This window comes from Sturnira hondurensis, unplaced genomic scaffold (genome assembly GCF_014824575.4).
Source record: "Sturnira hondurensis isolate 20B ecotype Veracruz unplaced genomic scaffold, ASM1482457v3 Scaffold0004136, whole genome shotgun sequence".
NCBI lineage: Eukaryota > Metazoa > Chordata > Mammalia > Chiroptera > Phyllostomidae > Sturnira > Sturnira hondurensis.
In genome coordinates, this window is record NW_028076767.1 from 29,090,956 (window position 1) to 29,106,446 (window position 15,491).

The window sequence follows — 15,491 nt, forward strand, 5'->3', positions numbered from 1 at the left end:
CAAATATTTAGTCTTCACCTATTATGTGTCAGAAACTGTCCTTGGCACTGGAGTTACAGCACTGAACGAAATAAAGTTTATATTCTCACAAGTTTATATTTTAGAGAGGCATTTAGCAAATAAGAAAATAAATACTACAATGTCCTGACTAAATGCAAAGAAAAATATAGCAGTATAACAAGATGGAGAGTAATGAGGATGGTATTTTAGACCAGATGGTCAGAGGAGGAGCGTCTCTGGGGAGGTGTCATTTGGGCAGAGACCTGCATAAAAGCAGGAAGCAAGTTTATGGGCAGGGGCAAAGTGCTCTGGGCAGCGGGAACAGCATGTGCAAAGGCCCTGATGCAGAAGAGTTTACCTGGCCCGAGGAGAGCAGAGGGGGGGCGGGCAGTGAGAAGGTGATGTCAGGGAGGCCTGTTCTGTGGATTCCTGACGCAGCTCAGGAACTTGGGGCTTTGAAGCTCTTTGACGTCCCGAGAGATAAAAACTCTCCAGCACCCGTGTTGATTCACATTCTTTACTTTATAGCATTTTCGATCAGCAGTATTTGAAATCGTGCTTCATCTGGTTACGAGTACCATGGGTTTCTCTGCGAATGAATGCCTCCCCGCCCCTGTCACACGGAAGTGCGCCTCCCCCGTCCCCCCAGAGGCTGTGACTGTGACTAAGTACTGAAGGTCTATTCCTGTGGGAAGGGGGGTGCACTCATTCTCCAGCTCAGGGGCCTCTCCTCTGGCCTCCCCTCCGCTTCCAGGGAAACATCCATGACTCACTCCCGCTGAACAGAGGATGGCCTCGGTGTCTGGGAACTGCTTCCCCAGCCCAGGCAGCTGCTCAGGGAGCCTCCTTCCTCACAGGTGTGGGGTGTGGAGAGGCGAGGCGTGGGGGTGGTGCTGATGCTGGGCCACTCATTCATTCCACAGACACGGCCGGAGCGTCCGCCGGGCCTGGTTCACTGGAGATGCCCAGAGGTTTCCACTGGAAACCAGGAGTGATCAGACCTTCTGGGAGAGCCCCGGCCAGCAGCTGGCTCACGGAAAGGCCCAGGGTGCCCCTCTGTAGAGGGGAATTGTGGGATTTGCCTGCCTGAGACATTGTACCAGCTCTTTTCAAGACCCCGGCTTACCTTTTGACTTTTCTCTCACTCCTGAAAAATGTGGCCTTTGCTAACCAAACATGCTCACCACTCGGGGCAGCTTGGGGAGGTCATGACCAGCTGATAAGCAGGCATCAGCCACGAAGGCCGTGTGGGTCACACGCAGCAGGGGCCTGGCTGGAGGGGCCCAACCCCAGAATCATGGACAAACTGAATCAGATTAAACAGCAGAATCCTAAAAGCTTGAATAGAGATGTCAGTGGGGGTTTCTAGAACTCCCCTGATGCACTTGGGAACCCAGAGAGACAGCAAGGAGGCTTTGCACAGTCTCTATGTCCTCAGGAAGTCATCTGCCCCTCCCCGTGTCTCCATAGATTGAAAATTCCCCTGCCCGCCAGATGTCAGCAGGCAAACGGTCAAACAATCAGCGCAGAATGGGCACGAGGTGAACAGAACAGACATTGGAGGGAGCAGTTGGAATGAGTGGACCGGAAGGAACGCTGCCGGCCGGCCAAAAGCCTCTCTGGGGAAGGTGACCCCGGAAGGCTGGATGCCCCACCCCCCTCCTCCCTGCCCAGCAGAGTGCAACCTACAGAAGCCAGTGGGGAATGTTAGCTGGGCCCCGGGGATGGACAGCTTCCCGTACCAACTGTTCGGGACAAATGCCGTCCTGGAGTTGCTTATTGTTGCTGAAGTCGGGCTCTCTTGCACCCCAGCCACGTGCTGGCTCAGAGATAAAGGAGCTTGTTTCTCAGGAAGCAGGTTTGTGAAATATCTGGGCCCAGAACTGCACAACAGAGGAGGAGGAGTCCTAGATAAAGAACCTGTTGACCCAAGCGGGGCACTGGAGGTCACCTTTCCTTGCTGCTTACTGGATCACAGAGTGCTGCTGGACCGTCCTGTCTGATCCTAACAGCAGGTGACGGCAGAGCCTTCTGGGAGGGCCCGGGCCAAAGAGACTCTCCAGGGAGGACTCAGACGGTCCCCAGTGTGTGGTTGGCCACAGATGTGGTGGGCAGTGCCGTGACATTAGCTAAGTGGTCGTGGGCCCAGTCTGGGAAGGTGCCCAGCTGGAAGATGGTCTGTGCCCAGGTGTTGATGGCCACGTTGAGCAGCAGGACGCCCATCAGGTTCATCAGGAAGCCGGTCCGCACCTGAAACAGAGCACAGACTCGAGACCCAACGTATGGGTGGAAAGCCCCCAGAGTCTTTCCCCGAACCCAGCTCGGGGGACACCCAAGACCCTTCCACCTCCATACTACCCCAGGCTGTCGCTCAAAGAGCTGCAAACGTCACCATTCAGTGAGTGGTTTCTAGGTGCCAGGTACTGCTGTGCCTTGTGGCTGTCACAGGGCCACTTAAACCTGAGAGCGCCCCCACAAGGGCTGTTATTGCTGCTGTTCCCATTTTACAGGAGAGAAGCTGGGTTATCCAAAGCCACACAACTCGGAAGCAATCTGACGGGACCCCCTGACACCCCCCCTTCCGCCACACAGTGTGTCCAGTGAAGGCTGCACTAGTGGCCTGGGAAGGCTTTGACCTCTGGAAATGTTTACCTCTTAAGTAGCTGGAAAGACCTGCCCACCTGCCCCCTGCCCAGGCTGACCTCATGTACTATATCATCCGAACGTGGGCTAAACACCCTGTTCCCAGCGGGCTTTTCTGATTGGTCCACCCTAGCTTTCCAGCTGTGGACCTCACAGTGAGAGAGTGACTCCCTTTTCGATGACTTTTTGAACCCTGTCCTCAAAGAGCGAGCCTCCCTGAGGTGCTCCTGTGCCCTGGGTGCTTCCCTCCTCCTCTCCAACTGCTCTCTTGAACAAGCAGGGGTCCAGAACCTTCTCTGGGCGACTGTTTGTTATCAGAGAGAATGTCATTATTTTGCCTTTTTCCCCTCTTTGCATTTATTTTTAGACTTGCCTTCAATGACATGTGGTACTGGTTTTCCATTTACATGTGCATTGCTAACGTTTCTTTTTAAATATTCTTCTTGAAGTTTTTTTTTTAATGCAAGTTGGGTTAGCAAAACTGTGAAAAGAATATTACCCCAGGGGCTCATGGGAAGGGTATTGTCCACCATGGAGGAAGGAGGGCACTGCCTGGTGCTGCCTCTGAGCTGGGGGCCTGGAAGGAGCCTGGCCCACGCTTCAGAGGAACTGGGAGAAGTCTGGCTCTTCCTTTGCCAGGCCCTCGGGAGCCTGACTCAAAATGCCTGCTCGGTTCCACCTTATTAGTCACTAAGTCACTTAGTCACTTAACAGCCTTAAGTTACACTGTTTGCTCTGGGATCTCTTTCTCCCTCTTGCTGTCTGGCCATTTATCCCGCGGGTCCCTGACGCCGGAAGCCCGAGTCAGGAACTGGTGAAACAGATCACTCTCTTGGTTGCACCAGCTTAGGAAGGTTATTTGCATTCTGAGTGTCCAGTGTACAAGCACTCCAGGCAGGGGTGGAGGGGAAGAGGCAGCTGGAGGCTGGAGGAGAGAGGGAGGGGCGGACTCGGCAAGGAGCCTGGGGGAGAGGGAACACACTGCCCAATGCAGAGCCCTGATGAAAGCTGGGGTTCCCCCTCAGTGCCGCAACCCTGGACTTCCATCTCACTCTCCAGCCGGCTGGGGAGTGAGATCTACCCCTAAGTCCCAGGGTGTGGCCTGCTGATCCTCTGTCCTAAAGATTCTGGGCACAGAGCCCTCAGCCAGACAAGCAAGAAGAGAGAGAAGAGCCCACAGCGAGGGGCAAGTCCCTAATCCCTGAAGCAAACTTTGGCAAATAGTCTCTTAGGTAGCGCTTCCTGAAATTGTCTAAGCAACGAGTCATTGCTAATGTATCTTCCTGGTCCTGCTCAGAATGACCTTGACCTAGGCAGAAATTGGAGCAGGGTGGAGTTGGGGGTAGCAGAAGTCCTCCCCACTACTCGGTGTCCACCCACCTCTCCGGGCTCCCCCAGAAAATGCCCAGACTCACCATATCTTTGACCAGCAAGTGTCCGGAGGAGAAGGCGATTGAGTTGGGGGGCGTCGAGACCGGGAGCATGAAGGCGTAGGAGCAGCCCACCGTGGCAGGGATCATCAGGTACAGGGGGTGCACTCTCAGACGGATGGCCTGGGCCCCGGAGAGGGTGGCAAGCCCAAGACATAAAGAACCAGACAGAAACCACAAGAGGTAGAGACAGTTGGAAGGGGAGGGACTTGGAAACAGACACAGAGACAGAAAGAGAGGCAAAGACACAGGGACAGAGAAAGTCAGAGTGAGAGCGAGCAACAGAAACACAGGAGAAGACAATTTAGAGACAACGAGAAATGCAACCAGAAATAGGAATGCACAGGCAAGAGAGAGGCGGTGCATGGAAATCGACAGGTAGAAAAGAAGAGAACCAGACCAAGGGCGAGACGGGGAGAACATTGTCAAGGTTAGTGACGGTCCAGGGCTGCACTGCAGGGCTGCTGGGAAGGATGAGCTGGGGAGATGTAGCTGGGACGCTCCTTCCCCGACTCTCGTGTGGGTGGGAATCACCGGGAGGCTCGTTAGAACTCAGGTGGCTGATTCAGCGAGTCCACAGCGACTGGAAGAATCCGCATTTCCAACAAGTCCCCAGGTGATGCAGAGGCTTGAAAACAACACACGCCTCCCGCCTGGTCCTTCCCTTAACCAAATAGTCCCCGCAGCCAGGCTCTGGGCACCTTCTCTAGGGGCCTCACTGGGCCTCAGGGATAAGGAGAGCTCAGGATGACACCTGTGGGCAAGCATCTCCAGGTTTCTGACTGTGGATCCACCTGGCCTGTGACTTGGCCTCAGCCAGGGGGCCACCAGTGCGTCACTTCTCTCCAATGACACAGTCACCTATAATTCCTGCCGATGGCTTCTCCAGCACTTTATTTGCAGATAGGAGAGCTTGGGCCTCTCTAGGGGAATCACCCCCTTGTGTGTGAAACGTTCTGATTTTGATGATGACCAGCATTTGGAAGAGTGTGTTGTTTGCTAGTGTCTCCTCCAGTAAGAGCAGCCCCTGCAGACCTGGCTTGCTCTATGCTCCCCGCCTCTATGCTGCCATACGGTAGCCCCTCCAGCTCTCTCAGTTGCTGGGTCCCTCAGATCCTGAGGAAAGGTGAGATTAAATCCCATCATACTTAGCAAGAGGAGGGGAGCCCCCACCCTGCATTGCAGGTGAGAGAGTAAAATGGCACACTCACTTTGGGGGACAGTGTACCCATACCTAACAAAACTGTAATAAAGGTACAGGCTCTTTAATCCAGAGATGTCCGTTCTACCCATATATCCACGTGCCACCAAAGGCGCCCAGACAGGGAACGTCTGGGGCAGTTGCTGGATCGCAGCAAAGGCTGGAGACAGATGGCCTGAATGAATTGACAACTATCGATTCACAGTGGACTAGTCTCCAGCCACTGACAAAGAACCAGATGTATCTCTGTGTATGCAGATACAGCGAGTACAGTGTGATCTCTGTTATAATCGATGCATAAGTAAATAAAAATAAATTGGTGCAGACAAGCACGCCTGGTATGTCACTGTTTGTATACAAAGCCTATACTCGCAACATTGATTTAATTCGGCTGGTTTTGGATTGTATTGAGGTAACAAAATGGTTTGGTCTTCTTTAATCCATTCAAACCTAAAACTGTTAATCAGTGTTTAAATCCCTCATAGAATCCCTTCCTCATCACTATCTTGGTATGTTGTCCTTTGCCTATGGCCCTGGATTCATTTTGCCATTTGCAACTTTTTCTACACGTGAGGTGGAGTTGTTACAGTGTCCTCCTTGTCTCCCCTTGTTCGCTTCTGGTGTTGGGGTTTGGCTAGCCTTCTGCCGGGATCCAGTGGCTTTCTCTGCCTTTCTGCACCCTGGAACCTCGGGTGAGTTGAGCACTGTTGGTTTCTCAAAGGTTTCAGCTCTCTCCCAGCCAGCTCTCCAGGACTGGAGACCTTCAGAGCAGCGCCTCTCCTCTGGGGATGAGCTCGTCCTTCCAGGGGACATTAGGCAATGTCTGAACACAGTTTTGATGGCCCTGAATCAGAGGGAGTGCTACCGGTTTCCAGTGGGTAGAGGCCCAGGGTTGGGGTGGGGGAGAGGCGGGGCACTGAATGTCCTAAAGTGCACAGGACAGTCCCCAGCACTGACCCAAGGTGTCAGCGGTGCCAAGAAGCCTGGCTCCCCAGGGAGGCCACCACTTTGCCTTCATCAGAATTTCTCCCATGCTTCTCTGACGACTCAGATGTTCCACTTCCGCTTAACCCAAATTTGGTCGTTTATATTTTCCTAGAAAGCTTTCCAAAGGAGGGTATTTGGTCACTTTGAGGACATCGAGTCTGTTTATGCATTTTTGAAAAGGAAAACAAAAAGAGTATGTATGTTTTTTAAATCAGGGTTCTGACACTTCGGTGCATTTCGGAAGAGAACGGTGACCGGGGAGCTCCCTGGTGGAGCTCCCGCCAGCAGGGGGAGCTGTCTGACCTGTGTTGTCGGAGGCCCCGAGAGTGCTCCCCACCTCCCCCCCTTCCCCAGAAGGACCCTCACCAGCTCCGCCAGGACGGGTAGGAAGATGATGATGGTGGCCGTGTTACTGGCAAACTCCGTGAAGAAGATGATGACCGAGGTGATGATCAGGACGGCCAGCATGGGCGGCACGTTCTCCAGCGGGTGCAGCTGGTCGCTGATCCACATGGACAGCCCGGACTGCTGCGAGGGGAGGCAAGAGGCGTCTCTTCACACCCCGGCCCACCTGGGCTGCCACCCCGGAGGGCGGGGCCCAGGTGAGACGGCTGGAGCCAATCACAGTGACGTCAACAGTGCTCCTTCCTAGATGCGGAGTCTGAGGTTCAGAGGGGCTAAGTGACAAGTTCAAGGTCACACATTCGAGCCTGGACTTGAATCATCTCTGCTTCTTGAACTCTTCTCTATTCTATATGGGGCCCAAAGCCTTGGACCCTCAAGCAATCCAGCTGGTTCTCCAAACAATCTACTTGGGTCTAGCACCAGTAAGTTCTAACTGGAATGGGAGAGGGGAATCGGATTCTCCGGGGTAAATCTCCACATTACTCCAATGACGGTTATTAATTTAAATGATATGAACACAAATGTTATACAAAACCTTAGTCTTTTAATTATTATATATTAATATGCATCAAATGTATAATATATCAGATATACTATATATCATATATATGTATCAAATATATATTAAATATAACACTATCATATGATTATAAAGATATTTGTGACCAATAATAAGGAAGTTTATTACATGATAACACAAATATGAATGTTATTGTATTATTATTCATTATCACAACCATCAGTATGACTGTGGCTTTACAGGATGCCAGGTACCTGCATGCACCCCGAGTCCTCCCTGCCACCCTATAAGGTAGACATTTGTCCCTGTGTTATGGAGGAGCGATCTGACCCTGGGAAAGCTTCTATGATGCCCACAGTACCCAAAAGTAATGACCGAGATGCCTTTCACACTTAGGACCACACGCTTCTGTAAGCTAACGTGTTCCAGCAAAACTCCCTGTCCCCCAGGTGCCCTCGTTTGGACACACAGTCTGTCACTGCCCCTCTTCTTATGAAGAGCAATGTCCAGAGCTGCCCTGAGCACAGCAGGATAGAGGAAGGACCTGTTAGACTGTCCGTCCCCTCGCTGGCCCCAGACTCTACTCTGCCGTCAAACTGCAGAATTATCTCCAAGCTCTCTCCACTGAATTCTCAGAGAGTTCCTCTGTTTGCAAGTATCCAATATGTATACTGCCAGACGTCCTGCCTGAGGGAGTACCTGGGAGACAGTATCCTTAAATACCAAGAGTCCTGACACACTTTCATTACCATCCCAAAGCAGCTAAGCTGAAGGTGTAAAATTTTGCTCTATTCTGCCACCTGGTGGTGCCGTGCAGCAATATCTTAAAAACCTACCAAGTGGTGTCCTGCAGGTTCAGTTTTTTGTGTATGTGTTTTTGTTTTGTTTTTTTTTTAACAAAGAGAACAAAGCCACAGATGTTGACAAAAGGAAGAGTTGGGTTAGTCCCCTAATATTTACAATCAAGTGTGTGTCACCACAGCCCTTTATCAACCCAGTGTCATCTGGTACCAATACATTTTGATCTACCAAAGGAACTTCATACATTTCTTCTACGATTAATAGCAAATGCACTGCTTATTCAGAACCTAAAACTTCTTAAGGGCTTCTAGAACATGGCATACTGCTTTTCAATGAATAAACGCACACATTTGTTCCTGCAATCTGACTTGAAAATTACCTTCAATGAACAAACACGCTTAAAAATATTTTTCCCTAGAAGAGGCCTTGTAAAATTACAGTTTCTTTGACGTCTTCACCGTTTGTCTGAGAGCCTAGAAATGACGGCGCATGGCCGAGTCAGGACCCCAGCCCCTTCTGGGCCCAGGGAAACTTTCAAGGGGAAAACGAGGCCACTGGTTTTCCCCGAGGCCACAGCTTTGGCAAAGGGACCGATAGCAGTGTGTGCAGTTAAATGGAGAGAGGCTGGAGAGAGGGAATGTTAATGACTCGTATGAAGGAGAAGCCAAGAACTGCCCCATAGCCAGACCTCTGGGTGATGGGCTTCCAGCCAACAACCAGCGGCCACTCGGGCCCTTGGCTTGGTTTCCACAGCCAGAGTGAGGTCTGGCAGCTTCATGCGGGAGGGAAACCCCCAAGTGTCTGGGGTTCTCTTGGGGACTTCAGAGGGCTGCACCTGCCACTCCCCTTCCCTTAGGCATCAGAAGCTCTGTTTCCTTGGAAACACACAGCACCCCCATGTGCCCAGAACTCTGGGATCAGCGACAGACACAGTCAGAGGTGGTGTGGCCAGAGGGTGAGGAGTCAGACTCACGATGCTCCCCACCTTCACCCCTTCCAGCTGCGACGTCCTGGTCAAGTAGCTTAACCCCTCTGTGCCTCACTTTCCTTCTCTGTGCGTGGGGATAGCACAGTACCCGTCTCAGACGGTTATTATTGGGAGAGAAGGAACTGATCTGTAAAGCATTTTAGTAAACTGCTTGGGCACCCGGTGGGTGCCCAGTACATGTCAGCTGTCATCAGTAGCATCAAGTGGTGACATGTCACAGGTGTCAGAAAACTCCTCCGAAATCACCCAGTGCCGTGGCCGTGAAATCAGGCTCCCTATGACCCTCGAGGATGCCAAGAGGTGCCTGAGGTCACATGGAGGAATAGGAGGGAGGCGAGCTGGCAGGACAGTGCTCTCCTCCTCTGCCCCCTCCTCTCCCACTTCAGCCAAGTCCTTTTCCAGATCTCTTTGATAACGGCAGGATCGAGTCTTGCAAGGAGGGTATAATGGTATAAGTTAAACGCTTGAAGTTGAACTCTCAATAGAAAACACCCTTGGCTATCCTTTGCAAGACTCATAAACCACAGTAGGCTCCACTGTGTGTGGGCAACTCTGTACCCTAATTCTTAGGTACAGCGCCCATGAATTCGATTAAAGGAAAGAAAAGAGAGAAGGCTGCCTACGTGAGGTGAGCATTCAAACCAGGGTACTGCCTACATGCTGTGTGATCTTGGGCAAATTAATGAACATCTCTGTTCCTTGATTTCTCCAAGGGGTTGTGGTAAGGGTGAAATGAGTACATGTGAAAACAGTTCCTGTACTGAACATGATTTACTGTTATTTCACTGAACGATTAAATAAACTGGGCGCTCTCATAGGTATTTTGCTACTATTAACCTATCTAATTTTCATGGCGACCCCGTGAGGAAAGTACTAGAATTCTCTGCATTTTGTGGTTAAAGTAACTGGGGCACCAAGGGGTTGTGGTTGGCCCACATAAGTGAGATGACTTGCCCCGTAATCGGAACTTGCAGCCAGCTCACTGCGTAGCTTTTAACCATCTCATTGGGCTACTTTTCCAATTAAAATAATAATAACAACAACCACCACCACGATAATACAACTCAGATCTCCGGCAGGAAATGAGGGACTGGGAAGAAGACCCTCGTTCCCACTGGCTCCACTCTGATTTAACACTGACCTTCAGTGACCTCAGATTTGTAGACCGGTTTGCTGCGCTGGAGCTTAAATGACATGTGCGTGACGGTGCCCTAACAAGGCCGGCTTTTTATCCATGAGATGGTAAAATTCTAACAATAACGAGAGTAGTGAGGCTGCGGGAGACCCCAGTTTCCGCGTCGGGTACACACCAGCCCCCTGCTGGGTGCCGTCCACACCCCCATCAAGTCATTGATCTTACAGCCCATCTTACAGGGCGGGCCCACTGATATTGCTCGTTCAGAAGGCACGGCACACGGCAGATAAGACAGATAGGATTCTTGCCCTCGCAGACCTTCTGTTCTGGTAAGAGAGACACCAGTAAACAGACCCAGAATGAACAGGGGCCCGGGAGGGGTAGACAGGACGAGCAGAGCGGTAAACGGAGAGTGACCGTGTAGGTGGGGGGGCTACTTCACAGGTGTTGGCCAGGAGGTCCCTTCCGCGTTGGTGACCTCGGAGCTGAGAGGGGAAGGCTGAGGACCTAGGGATCTCAGGGAACAGCATGCGGCAGAGGGAAAGCAACGCAAAGGTCTTGCTTGGGACCTTTGCGGAGCAGCAGATGACCAGTGCGGCCGAGCAGCGCTAAGGGGCCGGTGGGATTGCGGTGGAGGGCCGGGAGGAGGAGTGACACAGGGGCTGACCGGGTCTCTGTCGGGGCCGGAGGAAGCTTTCAGGCTAGACTCTAAACAACGGGGGGGCCGGGCCGTGGGGAGGCAGGAGAAAACTGGTGAGAACACGAAGCGGGTGTCAGCGAGTTGCCCGAGCTCAGAGTAAGCCCTGGGATCTGATTCCAGCCCTGCAGAACCAGCACGTGGGAGTCCACATGCCCAGACGCACCCCTGCCCCAGCTGAGGACCCCTAAGCCACAGGAGGCCACTGAGGCCTGGCAAGGGCACCGGGCAGGGGCTAGGAAGCAGGATGCCCCAAGAGCACTCTGGTCCCTCCAGGGTAGGCTGCGCTGCCTGCGGAGGGGCTGGCACCGGCAGGGCCCGGGGGAAGGCGGCAGCTGCTACACAAAGCTCCCCTTGAACAGGAATCCCAGCCTGCTCCTGGGGCTGGGCCAGGAGCCAGCCTGGCCTCCCAGCATGCTCAGCGGCCCTGCAGCCCAGCCTCCACTGAGAGGCAGGCTTTGCCTACCTCGCTCTAGCTCAGAGAAGCCTCTGGGGTGTGGGGTCACCTCTCCACCTTCTGCCTCAGGCCAGGCAAGTGGCGTCTCCATAAACAGCACCATTTCCACAGAGTTGCTCAGGGCAAAAACCACTGTGTCATCCTCGACCCTAAATTCCCTCTTTCCCCCCAATATCCAGCCATAATAACCAGCTCTGTAGGCCATGTTCTACGTTCTGCACACCTATGGATGTATTTAATAATTGTAATGACGCTATGAGAGGGGATGCATTAGTATTCCTATTTTGCAGACAAGCAAACTGAGGCACACAGCTAAGAGGTAAAAGATCTGTGACTGTAACCCAGTGGCTTGGTGCCTCACCTGTGCTTTCTACCTTTGCATTGCATGGTCCTCTTAGGACCTGGATAACATGTCACTTCCTCTGGGAAGCCCTCCTTAATACATCCCCAGTAGGAGGCAGTTGTGAGAGGACTCAGACAGATCCCCGTTCAAATCCCAGCTCTGCTACCTATGAGCTGTGTTACCTAGAATCCGTCACTTAACCTCTCTGGTCTTTGGGGTTCTTAAAGTGGAGACACCAAGAGTACTTTTGCTCATCTATCCTTTGGCTCATTTTGAAAGTGTGCTATTTATTGAAAAAAGAAATGAATGAAATAAAAATGTAGTTCACAAAAAAGAGTAGCTGGGTGGGAACCTAAGTGCACCCCCAGCTCCCTTCCGTAAAGGCCTTGTTGCCCCAGCACAGGGAGAGCGACAGCAGATAGCCTTCACTGTCAGCCCCAGACTCAAGGGTGCCCTTGTCCAAGGTCACGCCTGCTCCTGGGGAGGCCCGAGTCCATGGATGATGGAGGGAATCGAATCAGGATAGAAAGGCCTGGCCATCTTGGACCACCTGGGATGTTTCTGAAGGGCTCTCTCAGTTTGGTGCTCTCCAGGGGTTTGGTGGAGGCGTTATGGGGGGTCTGCCTCACCCCTGCCACGGGAAATGACCTCATAGCCACCGAATAACCTAATACACCCTCTGTCTGCTTCCTGGAAGCAAAGCCTGCACGAGCCACGGTACGAGGACGCACAGCACGCCCTGTGTGTCAGGGCCTGCATCAGCACCATCTTCTTTCATGGCTTCCAATCACCCAGTAGGGTAAGAACCTCAAGCCATAGGTGAAAAAAACTAGTGCCCAGAGAGGTGAAGGAACTTGTCCAAAGTGCCCCAGTGAGGGGTTACAGAGCTTGGGTTCGAATCTAGGTACTCAGATCCCCAAGCCCAGGCTTCTGACTGGTATAGACCTTCATAGGTATCCTGCAGTATAGTACTATTTGAACCTGAAATTTTAAATTGAATTTAAAAAGAGAGCAATCTGAGAAGTATATGTGGTGTCCTCCACCTTCATTTTAGATCGCTCTTTTGCTGGTTGGGTTTTGAATGGGTGGGCTCACACGGCGCGATGTCGGGGCGACAGGGCCCCACATCGTCAGCTGTGGTTGTAATCCTGGCCCTGCCATCCCCTGCCGGCACGGACGTAGGCAAGCTACTGAGCCTCCGGTTGCCTCCGGTCCTCATCTTTCAAGGGGCAGCACCAGCATCTACTTCGGTGGTGTTTATGAGGACCAACACGGTCCATATCGGCAAAAGGCTTCCAGCAGTGCCCGGCACTTGGGAAGCTCTCGAGACCGACCCAGTCACCGGGAGCCCGGACTCTGAAATTCCATCGACAGGAGTTCGAACCCCCGCTCCTAGCAGAGTGTGATTTTGTGATTTTAAGAGGGTTGCTTAATTTTTCCATGCCTAGGTTTTCCTACTTGTAAAGTGGGAGTTGAAAATATTACGAGGACCCTCACTGTGTGTGGCTCAGTGAGATGACACATTATGCCACGTGCCGGACACTGAAGCTGTTCCTCTTCTGAGCAGGGCTGATGACCCCCTGAGAGTGAGCATCTTCTGAAATCCTGTACCCTTGGGGCCTCCCTCACCTCCCTCTAGTCCCAGCCCTGCCTCTGAGCTCACAGAACCCTCTAGAATAACATTAATACTTAATTAATAGTAAAAATATCTAACATTTATATTACAGTGGCTAACAGCACACATTCTAGAGCCAAACTACCTGGAGTCCAATCCTGAGTATACAGCTGTGTGGCCTTGGGCAAGTTACTTTACCTTTCTGTGCCTTCCTTTCCTAATCTATAGAACGGAGATTAGGATGGCATGGACCACCTAGGCTTGCTGGAAGAATGTAAGTCGGCTACTGTGTGTAAAGCACGTTGGATGGGCCAGCGGAACGCGGGGTGTTGTTCCTCTGTGCTCAGAGAATGCTGAGAATCGTGATGCTATTGGTACCAGTAACAGCACTACATTCATCGCGAGCTCCTTGAGGGTCTAGTCATACCTTTCCCTCTCCTCCTTCCCAGCCCAGGCACCGAGATGGGAACTATGACTATCCCAATTGGCAAATGAGGTGGCGCCTGCTGGGCCCTTGGCATCCCTGGCACTTACGCTGAGCCTGCAGCTGTGGCTGGGCCGGCCCACACCTCCCCGGGCCTGCAGCCCCACCTGCTGTTCTTACCTCGCAGCCTTTGGCCATGGCGAAGCCCCCGCCCAGGAGAAGGATGATGCTCCAGGGGATGGTGTCCTGGGCCCTCTTCCACGTCAGCAGGGGCTTTGTCTCTGTGTTGGGGGCTGGGCGAAGAGAAGACACTCATTCTGAGGGGCAAACCCCAGTCCCTGCAGCCCTGTCTTTGTGGGGACATTCAGGGCTCTGCAGGGAGCCACAGCCTGGCTCCAGCATCTGATTCTGGAGCTTTATGGAGGAAACCCAGAGCATCATGGGGGGGAGGAAGCCACAGCCTGGCTCCAGCATCTGATTCTGGAGCTTTATGGAGGAAACCCAGAGCATCATGGGGGGAGGAAGCCACAGCCTGGCTCCAGCATCTGATTCTGGAGTGTTAGGGAGCAAACCCACAGCATCATGGTGGGGTATGTGCTCTACTCAGAACGAAATAGTTTTCGTGGCTCCCTGCACTTTGAGGATCTCCTGGGACTTGGCACTCCACACCCAGGACCCCCCAAAGTCCCTCAGCAGCCCTTCCGGGGAAGCGTTACTTTCATCTTCATACAGAACAAAAGGCTCTCTTTGGCACTGGCTGTATATAGAAGAAAGAAAAAGGAAGGATATTCCAGAGAAAAAGACTACGGGAACCGTCGGCCTGTGGAATTATGGGATGATTTTTATGTTTTCCAAAGCGGCAGCGTGCGCAGTGGTTACACGGGGGTCAGCGCACTTCTCTGCAGGGGGCTAGGGAGTGGGTGGGACCTTTAGGCTTTGCGGCCTGGGTTGCAACGAGGCTGCCACGGTGGCATGAAACAGCCGTGGACAAAACATACACGGATGGGCATCCCACGAAATCCTACTTCCCACCGGGTCTTCCCACTTCCTATCAGCCCCAGGCGCTATTTTCTCGTAAGACAGAAACCATTCTTTGTTTCAAAAATGTGAAAGGAACGATGGGCAGGGAGGGCCACGTTGCCTGAAACAGACTGTCCTGCGCCGCCCCGTCTGCTGCCTACGAGAGTGTCTCTTCCCTGTAGGTACTTGAGTTCGCCACCTCCATTCGGCAGAACCAGGAAGGCCAGAGGTTTGGCGTGTCTAAGGGGGACTTGCTGATTTCTGAGTGGGAAAGCAAGGCCCAGAGAATATAGGCCCTCGTTCAAGGTCACCTAGCAAACAGTAACAGAGCTGGGGTAGCAGACATCCAGGGCAGGCTGCCCCAGCCGAGAGGGAGCTCTGGGCCTGTGAGCCCACCCCCAGGTGGCAGAACCATGGACGGAGCCTGACCCAGAGCAGCCAGGCCACAGGCTGGACAGGAATCAATGAGGCTAGGAGGACCCGTTGCGGGGGGGGGGGGGGAATCTATAAGAAAAAGAAGTACTGATTCATGTTAGAACATGGCTCAACCTTAAAAATATGTTCATTGAAAGCAGCCAGTCGCAAAGGGCCACATATATAACTATGGTTACATTTATTTAAAAATACTTATCTAGACTAGAAAAATCTATAAAGAAAGTAGACTGGTGGTCATGTAGGGCTTGCGGGAGGGGCAGGAGGGACTGCTCACGAACCAGGGTTTCTTCATGGGGTGATGAAAATGTGCTAACGTTGGTTGTGTTTGTGACTGTACAACTCTGTGAATAGACTGAAAACCATTGAATGGGTGATTTATACAGCATGGAA

General features: G+C 52.4%; 1 protein-coding gene across 2 annotated transcripts in view; it reads right to left on the reverse strand.

Moving 5' to 3' along the window:
- Positions 1–501: 501 nt before the first annotated feature.
- Positions 502–15,491, reverse strand: part of SLC13A3 (solute carrier family 13 member 3) — a 60,306-nt gene continuing 45,316 nt past the window's right edge. For both annotated transcript variants that reach the window (XM_037044203.1, XM_037044204.1), the window contains exons 10-13: positions 13,827–13,939; positions 6,628–6,789; positions 4,059–4,196; positions 502–2,250 (exon numbers count right to left, since the gene is read on the reverse strand). In XM_037044203.1, coding sequence (XP_036900098.1) covers positions 2,071–2,250; positions 4,059–4,196; positions 6,628–6,789; positions 13,827–13,939 — 593 coding nt within the window. In that variant the 3' untranslated portion in view covers positions 502–2,070. The remainder of the gene's footprint in view (positions 2,251–4,058; positions 4,197–6,627; positions 6,790–13,826; positions 13,940–15,491) is intronic.